General features: G+C 29.7%; 3 protein-coding genes across 5 annotated transcripts in view; 2 read left to right on the plus strand and 1 right to left on the minus strand.

Moving 5' to 3' along the window:
* Positions 1-10684, plus strand: part of ND-B12 (NADH dehydrogenase [ubiquinone] 1 beta subcomplex subunit 3) — an 86163-nt gene that overhangs the window by 10209 nt on the left and 65270 nt on the right. The gene's annotated exons all lie outside the window — the stretch shown is intronic.
* fln (flightin) lies at positions 1972-5067 on the plus strand. Of its 2 annotated transcripts, none has more exons than XM_069113227.1 (3): positions 1972-2182; positions 3659-3882; positions 4786-5067. In XM_069113227.1, the coding sequence occupies exons 2-3, from the start codon at positions 3671-3673 to the stop codon at positions 5027-5029; spliced, it is 456 nt and encodes a 151-aa protein (XP_068969328.1). In that variant the 5' UTR covers positions 1972-2182; positions 3659-3670; the 3' UTR covers positions 5030-5067. The 2 variants fall into 2 exon arrangements, with proteins under 2 accessions (XP_068969328.1, XP_068969327.1); XM_069113226.1 differs by having other exon boundaries at positions 1973-2116.
* LOC138179779 (uncharacterized) lies at positions 6118-7561 on the minus strand. Its single transcript, XM_069112918.1, has 3 exons — positions 7504-7561; positions 6789-6973; positions 6118-6505 (listed from the first exon to the last, which is right to left on the minus strand). Exons 1-3 carry the CDS (start codon positions 7559-7561, stop codon positions 6137-6139), a joined length of 612 nt encoding a protein of 203 aa, XP_068969019.1. The 3' UTR covers positions 6118-6136.

A 10684-nucleotide genomic window follows, 5' to 3' on the forward strand; every position in this document is an offset into this window, starting at 1 on the left:
GTACTAAGGAAGTCATTTCGTTCTACTCCGCAAGGCCATTCTGTTAAACCCTGCTACAAGTCACTCACTCATCTAATCTTGTAACTTTTTCATGGTATTGATGGTCGATAAACTGTTTTCATATGATATTCTGCATACTGGAAACTTTAAGAAAGTTTGGAAAAACAAATTCAACTTTTTGCAACTATATTAGAGTAATGTCCCATAAATACACCGTTAAGATTCTTGTTGAAATGCCTTTGTATGTATAGTATATAATATATGTATATATATGCGTTCGATCATATACATACCTATATAGATAAAATTTTAAGTGATCTATTAAATTTATTATCGCCAATAATTCTCTTTCTATAATAAAATAGAACACTGATAAGTCTACTTCATCTTATTATGAAGAAAAAATTCTACCAATTTCAATGCTTAGAAAAGAATAGTATTATTGCATGCTTTCAGTGTTCTTTGCTTTTTATATTTTATATATGACAATTTCAGACAAATATACTATAATAAACGTCAGTTTTGTGAATAATATATGTCTTTAACGTAGCTTATGATTAGTATTGTGAATAGTAACTAAACCAGGGTACGATGTCAATGCTTCTATTTCGACATAATGCTACATTCTTTGATACGTGTTAAGCCTTCTACAGCGGCAAATTTATAAATAAACTGAACTTACAATGACGGTCATACGTTGCAAAGCATATACTCCTACATACAATTATATTGGAAACGAAATAATAGAACTGAAGAATAACGAAGAATTACTTTGCAAGGATGTACAAAACAATTAGAAAAGAAAGGATTGCTTATATTTATATGTACGTTTATATGTACGTTTGCAGTATATGTTTGCGGTATGTGTATATTACACGCACACACATACACGCGCGCGCGTGCGCACGTTTCTTTGAATACACATAAATCTGGCATAAATATGCTATTGTTTTTATAGATTTACGTTATTTTTATATAAATTTGTTACGTACGTAATCTACTCAATTCGCTAAAAAGTTGTTTTGCACAGTGGTTACAAAAAGTACCTGCATATAATGAATAAAAGGCTTTTTTATGAGTTTTCTACATTTTATTTTTATAATATCAAATTTTAATCCTTCTATGAATGTACTTCTAAATGATATGAAATTTAACAAATGTACCTGGTTTTAATGAAGTAAGATACAAATTCAATAATAAGTAAAATGATGTGCAAATACTTTTTGTGGTCAATGTATATGAGAGATTATTTGAATGCATACGATGTTTCCAAGTTAATGTTGCTTGTGATAAATATAAAATAATTTTTAATATAAATAGATAAATGTCTGAAGAAAAGTATTTCTAAATCAGGAAACGTAAAATATAAAGAGTATCTCTTAGAAAAGACAATCATGAAATGCAGTAGCTTATTATAGTAGTCCATTTTTAATGGTTAAATATTTGTTAGCTTGTGCTTATAGGAAATATCTGGCAGTACATATACCCACGTATAATGTGTATAAGTGTAAAAGCATTTAAATATACATTTTTGATGTTAAATAATAGGAAAAGAAATAAATATTGCTATTGGCAAAAAATAAATTATTTGAAATAAAAGAATTAGTGATAGTTTAGAAAAAAACTAATTTAATAAAAAACTATATATATATATAATTTGACATTACCGGTTAAAGCTTTTTATGCCTTTATATTTTTCTCATAAATTAAGCATCTTTAATTGCAATGTTTTGATATACTACAACTCTCATTGCGTGTAATGGCATAAATTGTCAATTTAAGCTTTAATCAAATGAATTCGTACCAAGACAGAGATCGTTCGATACAGAGTCGTAAAATTGGCCAATGATTATTAAATTGATCGTTGTCTTGCGTGATAATGATTACAGTAGTTTAGCTGCCAAAAATCCACCTCTCTTCCCTCTATCCTCCCTCTAAGTCGTTTCTTTGCCACTGTTCTTTCGGAGAGGGGCACTCTTCTTTTACTTAAAGGGAAGACCGGTGGGAAGGCAAGGAAAATCTTATAAGCTAAAATAAAAGCGAAACAAGGCAAAGTCCGCGGGAGTATTTTTTTCAGTCTCAAGAAGTGTTTAGTGGAGTGACTATCGTATCACAGGTATTATCTTCTCAAATATTGTAACACGTTATATTGTATAATTGACAAGCTGAAATTATAAGTGAGGTAATGATAATCTATTGTGAAATCGTCCAAAAGTGAAGAAATCACATTTTGTTTTATGTGTAATAAATCAAGTAGAAAAATAAAAGAAGAGGAACGTAATATTTTGTTGAAAGTGATATTGCCGTGAGATTATCGTATAAATCCTTTAATAAGTTTGAATTTGAATGTTGACAACTAAAGTTGACCGATAGACTGGATAGTAACTTTTGCTAAGCTTAGTGAAATTTTATTAGTTTAATAAAACTATAAAAACAATTTTATGAAAAGTTAATCGATTACCTTTAATATTTATTCATTGATATCTTATTTGCTTTTTCGGACCTTGGGGGTTTTGATTTTTATACCCTTATATCTACTTCTCCCTACTCGGTAGTATAAATATATCATACATATAAACTTAAGACCTAGTATCTATCGTATCTATTTATAAATATATTGGGTTGTAACATAAATAGGTTCGGTCAAATAAAGAAAAATATCGAGTTTAACTGAATTTACTTATGTTACAACCTAATAATTTTCAGATTTAAGATCTGAAGTACAGCTGAATCTGTTTATCTCTTATTACCAAATACGAAATACACCTATTTTTGGTATGCACTGTCTCCTGCTTTCCTATCAAAGCACTTTGCTTTATGTGATTTTTTCTCTATCTTTTGTTCGTTCTTTTTTCTTGTTTCTTTGCCGTGTTTTCTCTCCTCACACTCCTACCCCACATTTCCTTTATTTTCCTTTTTATTCCTCTCGTCCAGTTCTTTCCTATTTTTTCCCCCAATACTGTCTCTGTTTCTTAAATGTTGTCACAGTAATTGTACTTTTAATATTTATACTATTTTTATTTCTAAAGTTTGTATGTTGCTTGCGAATAATTGGAAATGTATTATGAGCTATTAAAAATTGAATTTGCTTTTTCATACATGTATGATTATATCGTAATACATATGGGAATTATATCAAAATCATGACATAATTGACATAGTTGATTTAATTAGACTGTCGATAAATAAAGCATTCTGTTATAATAAATAGGAATCGATGTCACAATCAAACAGTTTGTTGTACTTTAACGTGACCTGCTTTCATTCGTTAAATATATCTCATTAGCTAAATATATCAATCGAGAGTACTAGTTGTAACATCTACTTAGAAAGAAGGCTACCAAACATTGATAAGTGTTTAAAATATGCGAACGAGTCTTTGAAATGAATGAGATCCGCTAAATCTTTCTATAAACTATCAGTTATATATATAGAACAATAATATGTTCAACCAATATAAATAAAAAATATAATTGATATTTCTCTTTCTTCCGAACAAACCTAAACATTTCGGTTGTTGACTCATACATACATATATAAGTATAACGATACATATATCTATGAAATCAAAATAATATACATAATTTCACTGTATAAAAAAAGAGTTTAGAAGAAGAAGAGGAAAAATTGTTGTTATATCTTACTTTACCTTTGACAGACGTGAACAAATATGTGGGCAGATGAGGAAGCAGCGCCATGGGATATCGAAGAAACCCCGGCGGAAGAAACTCCTGAAGCATCTGCAGAATCAGCCGCCCCAGCTGGTGAAGCAGCGACTGGAGAGAAACCAAAAATCAAATTAGAAAAAATTGAACCACCGCACTACAATCACCATTGGGTTCGCCCTCTCTTTCTTAATTACGCGTATCTTTATGAGTATAGGTATGGGTTTTTAATGTAATTCAATTAATTAATATTTCACATTTTATTAATAAAGTCCTACAGTACAAATAGTCATTTAAAAATTGAAATATCAATATTTTTAAAGTTACGAATTTTTTAAATTACTTTAAATATAGAATGAATTTTCATAAAGAATTTGAAGAAAAAATGTACTAATTTTAATTACAATTACAAAACTATTTACTTTTCTCTTTTTACAATTGAAGAGTCTGCAGCAATAAGAAGGTATCTCAATATTTAAATTGTCTTTATTGGATAAGAAAGGGAGGTATGGGTTCATACTTAAAAGAATAGAAGAGTTTATTACTATGAATATTGGTCGATTATGACTTTATAGCAGGTTTGGAAAAGTAATTTGATTGAGTTGGTTCTTGTTGGTTTACTATATATTATGATCTTACATATTATAAATTATTGATAAGTGAAGTTGTCTTTTTATTTCAGCAGCTCCTTGAATTGTAATGTCAAATTGAGGTTGAAATCAAATTTAGGTACTGTGAATATATCCAACGAATTTAATTCAACTATTGAAAGTAGTTTCACTATTTTATTAGGAGCACAGATACTATTGACATTTCAATATTTATTTAATAAAAATAAACTAGTGAATAATATTTAATATTATACAATTTGTTTATATTAATTCGCTACCAGCCATCAAAATTTAAACATAGGGATGCACAAAAAGTGCATAAAATAGTTTTAGAGAAGATTTATAATACATCTAGAATAATTCTTCTAATTTAAAAGTTGCTATAATTTTAACAATTGAAAAAGATATTTCATAAGATCTATAAATTCTTTTAATGTAAACGATGACAATAATTATAATTAGGTACTGTAAGTATATTTCTATGAATTTTTGATTCTTCTTTTCTTCAGAAAAAATTATTACAACGATGTCATTGATTATCTGAACCAACGGGAGAAAGGCATATTTCGAGAACCTCCCAGAGCACAAGAGTGGGCTGAACGAGCGATGAGGACTTACGACGAAAAGAATACCGACAAGAGTTTCAAACGATCTGCAGATATGAAATATATAATTAATATGAGACATGAACCTAGATATTACAGTTACCATACTCGAGCATATTATAGTTTGAAGTATCAGAAAATTTTGTAAATTATTTTTTGATAATAAAGCTATATAACTTAATGATATATTGGCAGAATTGACATATGCAGCATAGATGTAAAGTAAATTACAGTCGTTTTTATCTATATGAAATTTATAATACCAAATTTCTAATAATATTAATTATTTACCCAAACGTATCTATATATTTTTCACGAATACTAATACCAATTTTATGCATTGAATATCTTCTAAATGGATTTTCTTACTACAAAAATAAACTAGAGGAATATTTCTTATTTCTTCAGCTAATAAATAAATCATAATAAATCAGAAGTCATTATCTATATTTAATTCCACAGAAAATTCAAATCTCTATCTCTTAATTTTGTATAAAGATTGTATTGTGCTAAGTACACAGATTGTGTCATTAAGAAACACTGCAAAAAAGGTACATTTTATTCTATTTAAAATGTATAACATCCTTCATTATTCTGTTATATGACCACTTAATTTTTTTAGTAACTCATACTTATATGTACATATATCTTACTTACATACTTACTTACATCATATATATATACGTATTTACGTATAACATACACATATGTATAAACTATATATTATATCTAAACATCAAATTCTGCATACACCTATTACAATGTATGTATGTCATCGCAATATCGTTATAAGGTAAATTTAACTACATATACATATTTTGAATCAATAAGATACGTCTAATATAGATTCAAACCTTTGCAAATGAATTTTGATATTGTAGGAACTTTCCATTATATAGATAAATTTCAGAATAATGCCAAATTTCGACCAAAAATTCCTGCCGTTTCCTAAGAAATTCGTTCTTAAAAATTTTTCGAAAATTTATCATATTCAGACCACCGTTTGTCAAAGGACTTTCGCATTCTCATTCATTATGATTTCCTAATGAAAAAATGTTATTTCATAGTTATGTTTTTCAACCATTTTCTTCTCGGTTACATGTGGTATACTTTATGATGTTTATTAAAACTACAAATGTTTATGAAAATAAAATTTTCTTGTGGTTTATATATATATGTTTTATTGAAATATTAATATTAAATAATATGAGTACATTTTATATAACACAATAATTTGAAATATTCACTGAATTTTTTAAAATGAAACACTTTTCTTTTTATTTGAAAATTTCCTTTTCAATGGTAACAATGCAATGGTATTTAAGGGATCTGCAATTTCATTTGGTTCCATTATTGAGTTGATTTTGTCTCTTCTTGATTTTATAGGTTGTGGCATACACGATTCTATATCAATATTAGGGACTTTTATAAATTTTATAGTTTTCGGCTGTGGTTTTTCTGACAAAATTTCCATATTAGGGAATTTTTTTAACCTAGTGCTATCGCAGGTATCTGTATTATCGAATTTTGTCGCATGTTGTTGGAAAGCGATATCCGCTTGCTCGAGAGTATTTCTAGCTTTTTCGATTTCTGCATTCAAGTCAATAACGTCGAAAATACGATCCTGCAAAGATGAGTGACAGCATAAATTTATGAAATTCTTGTAATATCGTTATTTAATGAAACTTATACAAATTTATAAACAGATTTTCATATATTACTCATTTATTCATTCAAAATAAAAGATTCCACGGTATTATATATATATATAATGTATATGAGATGATTTTAAGGTGATATCTGGGTGCATGGAGATTTGTTTAAAAAATATATCGCCAAATTGACCTTGATTTTGAAATTTAATTGAAATTCATCTGATCTTTTTTATATTATGTAAATAATATAACCTGCAAATCCCTACGTTTACGCCTTAATTCCGCCAGATCTTCGGTAAACGCAGCGGCCGCACGCTCCTTGTAACGCCGTTGGCTGAAGACAAAACTATCTTCAAAATCATCTTCGATTCCTCGCTCAGATATATAACGCAAGTCATCGAATAGGTCATTGCGGTATCCAGATACATTGTGAGAATCTAAAGTATTTTAATGATAATATTAGACAACTTGACATCAAATAACATTTTATAATTTATAGTTAATAAATGGCATATGTAAAATAGTATGATAAAAACTATAGTTTTTGAAGAAAATATTTTAAACAACTTTAATTGAAAGGTATTCTTACTGAATATTACTGAAGGAGATTATTTTATACGTGGAAAGAAATCGAAAATGTAGAATGAAATTCTTTCGTTTTAGGTCTAGTTTTCAAGAAAATCGAATTTGAAAAGACAGATACGCGTTTACTAGATTAATTCTTGGAATACCCCTAAACACGTCACATTTAACTTTTTGCAAAATAACAACGTAGATTTTTGATTTATTTTCGCATGCAGAATAATCGCCTGTTGATTGTTTATTTCTTTCTAATCACAAATTTATGTATGCATATTTGATAAGTTTTCAACTTTGATTGTTTTGAAAATGCACCTAATTTTCTTCAATTTCTTTATAAAATTAAATAACAACTAACAACAACTAACAACAACTAACAACAACTCACAACAACTCACAACAACAACTAACAACTCGGAAACACTTACAATAATTTGTCCACTCATGATGCACAAATTTCGTTTTGTGACTTGTAGTGAAGTTCCTTCTACGGTACTCTGTACAAGACTGCTTAGAACTGTCCTTGCGACTGACTAACGGCTGCCTTTTATACTATGGTTTTGGTATGTCTAACACACACACAGATGTGGATGACCCATGCTCAAGTACACCATTTTTAATTACCCCATGTCGTAAAGGAACACGGATGGTCAGCACTTATATTGCTTTGTACCTAAAGTACATTGGGATTTCTCTGACACTACAATATATTATTTATGATATGTACAACATTGCAATTGAATCACCTGGATTTGCTTCTTTCTTATGATCGTAAATCTCAACCCTAGCGTATGATTGCTTCGTGTCTAGTTACTGGGTAAATTAATATTGATTAATTTGAGTATCGAAAGCAAGTAAATGAATATTATGTTCTATACGATATGATATTTATATACGATAGATTATTTTGCATGAGTATATGATTATTCGAATAACTAGTATCGACCAACTTTTATTGTCATTGACAAAATACAGTGGCTCACGAAAGTATTCAAATGTCCTTCAAAACAGAATGATATTTTTCAAACTGAATCAAAGACTTGAATTTTTTTGAGGGGTTAGAAAGATTATGTAGTTGATTAGATGACATGTACTGTTACGTCCCGTGACTCTCTACACAAACTAGACTCCATATCTCGGACAAAATGGCTACCTGATGTGTAAACACGCTTATTGTCGACCCTCAATAACCTTAAGGACCCATCATAAATCTTAGCATTTTCATAATTAAGGTTCTTAAGACCATACAAGTATCTTTTAAACTGAAGTATTTCTTATATTTATTGTCCAGTCCGAGAAAACACAGGAAAGCGGGTTTTCCTATGTACAATACTACCCACGGGCGACCTTTGTTTCGGGGCGGTCAGCACCCATCCTGATACACCCATCCTGATTCACCAGTCTTTTCCTTATCCAATTAACAGCAATGACCGTTGCCCTCACTTTCCTAACCAAAATTGCTATCAACCTGGTTTTACGTCCTTGGACTAGTCAACATCTTGACTGATTTTCCGTTCTTTGATTAGTCATCATCTTAACACTTAGTCAAACCGAACGGGGGGATCTCCCTTTTTGACTTTAGGAACGGGTTTTTTTTTGTTGTTATTATCAGTTATTGTTTACCTTAAGAAACAATAAGTAGGAATTGTTCCCAATTAATTGCGTCACTTTTTCTGCTTTTATAAAGTACAGTATATAATAAAATACACCAATTTAGTGGTGTTAAAATTAACACGTCGAATGCCATGCTAGTTTTACAAGGATTGCTCGTAGCACCACGATGAAATGCTAAATAACTGTTCTATATTGTTATGTCCAGGAACCTACCATAAATCATAATCCATCCCTCGGTCATACTTATTCGGACCCGCAATAGACCTGAAGAACCATCATTAAGATTTAGCATCTTTTACTTTACTATCAAGGCCCTTAGTTGCTATCAAACATCTTTCAAGTCGAAACTTTCCTTAGGGTTATTGTTCCTTAAGATAAAACACGAAAAAGCAGGTTTTTCTCATGTTCGACAGCCACTGATGGGAGGTGCACATAATAGATCTATATTTCATGTATAAATAAAATTATTTTTATGTGTTTTATACTGCATTAATTTCGTTACATCATTGTAGTAACGATGGAAATAATAACAAAATTTATTACTGTTGACATTTGCTTAAATCATGTGTTTCTACAATTTTTGGCGCGCCGGTCACCGGTGGTCCCCATGGCATTCAACGTCTTAATTAAAAAGTTACATTATCAGTTATGACTAAATAAAGTTATAATCGAACGATACTACACTGCAAAAAAATATTAAAATGCATTATAAATATTAAATGCATTATACATTTTTTTATACTTTTAATATATACTTTTAATTTGATATTTTGTATAAACAATATGTGAAATCGTTAAATAAAATCATTACCGCAAAATATAATTAATCACTTAAATAATTTTTAGACTTCTTTGTTTTTTAAATAGTGAATGTTAGTCCTCGATACTTGGAAAAATGCACGGTGGAAACGTATAGCTCGCTGTGGCGCGTGCGGCTGGCTAAGTGTTAACTTGCTATTTACGCTTTGCTGAGAACACATCTACACGCACCACGCGTAAATATTTAAATCTTAATGGTTGTTGGAATAAAGTGTATATTTTAACCTGTTAACCCAGTGTAATCATCGTTTCAACCACCTCTATTCTCTTAACCGAAATAGGGGATCGACTGATTCGTGGCGTCGATTATCGTATCGTAATGAGAATTTACGACTCTCGTTGGCGCGATCTACAGCTACCACGTCTCTCCGCGAGTGGTCGAACATGTATAGAAAATTTTGAAAAAAGCGTTTGATTGAAAGCGCGAAGAAAAAAATAAAAGTCACCTTCTACAACTTTATTATATGGGGCTGTAATGAAAATTTAAACAACACATTTTGAAGAGTTATGTACATACTATTAGTCAGCTATATACATTCTGAAAAGTTCATTGAAATCGGTTAATGTTGCTATGAGCCAGAAACGATTAAAAATGATGAAAATTGCAGTTTTCTACTATCCATCGGCTTTTAATTGTAATAAATCCACATTTTAGTCCATATTTTGATACCTGTTGCTTGTTTCTGTATAAACTGATAAGATCAATTAAGCGGAAAATAGTAATTTGTGATTTAATGAATATACATGTATGTACTCGTATATACTATGCTATGCTATATATCGTATGTACTCATATAATTACAATGTAATAATTAAACGGCATCGTAAACAATGAGTCAGACTCTTTTGTTTCAAATCATTCATAACAGAAATTTAGCCTACAGTTAGCAAATAAGAGAACTTGTGAAAATGAATATATTTGTCGAAGAGATGACCAATGTCTCAAAGTATGTATAATGACGCCACTGCCCTTCGACTTACCTTTAGCATTGTCACGAACACTTTTGATGTAAGTTACAGAATCTTTTTTATAAATAAAAATGTTAATACTTTTGAGAGTAATTCTATTATTATTCGATTATGTTCCAAGAGCTGTGAATTTTTTTATGGATTGTAATAATAAGAAAAGATGAAAC

This window comes from Bombus flavifrons, chromosome 5 (genome assembly GCF_040668555.2).
Source record: "Bombus flavifrons isolate JBK064 chromosome 5, iyBomFlav1_principal, whole genome shotgun sequence".
Taxonomy (NCBI): domain Eukaryota; kingdom Metazoa; phylum Arthropoda; class Insecta; order Hymenoptera; family Apidae; genus Bombus; species Bombus flavifrons.

Coding starts and splice junctions, on each gene's coding strand:
- fln (XM_069113227.1), top strand. CDS start 3,671: ATGTGGGCAGATGAGGAAGCAGCGCCATGGGATATCGAAGAAACCCCG. Junction 3,883..4,785: donor GCGTATCTTTATGAGTATAG/GTATGGGTTTTT, acceptor TCTTTTCTTCAG/AAAAAATTATTACAACGATG.
- LOC138179779 (XM_069112918.1), bottom strand. CDS start 7,561: ATGAGTGGACAAATTATTGTAAGTGTTTCCGAGTTGTTAGTTGTTGTT. Junction 6,974..7,503: donor AGTTGTTGTTGTGAGTTGTT/GTGAGTTGTTGT, acceptor AAAATACTTTAG/ATTCTCACAATGTATCTGGA. Junction 6,506..6,788: donor GTAAACGTAGGGATTTGCAG/GTTATATTATTT, acceptor TCATCTTTGCAG/GATCGTATTTTCGACGTTAT.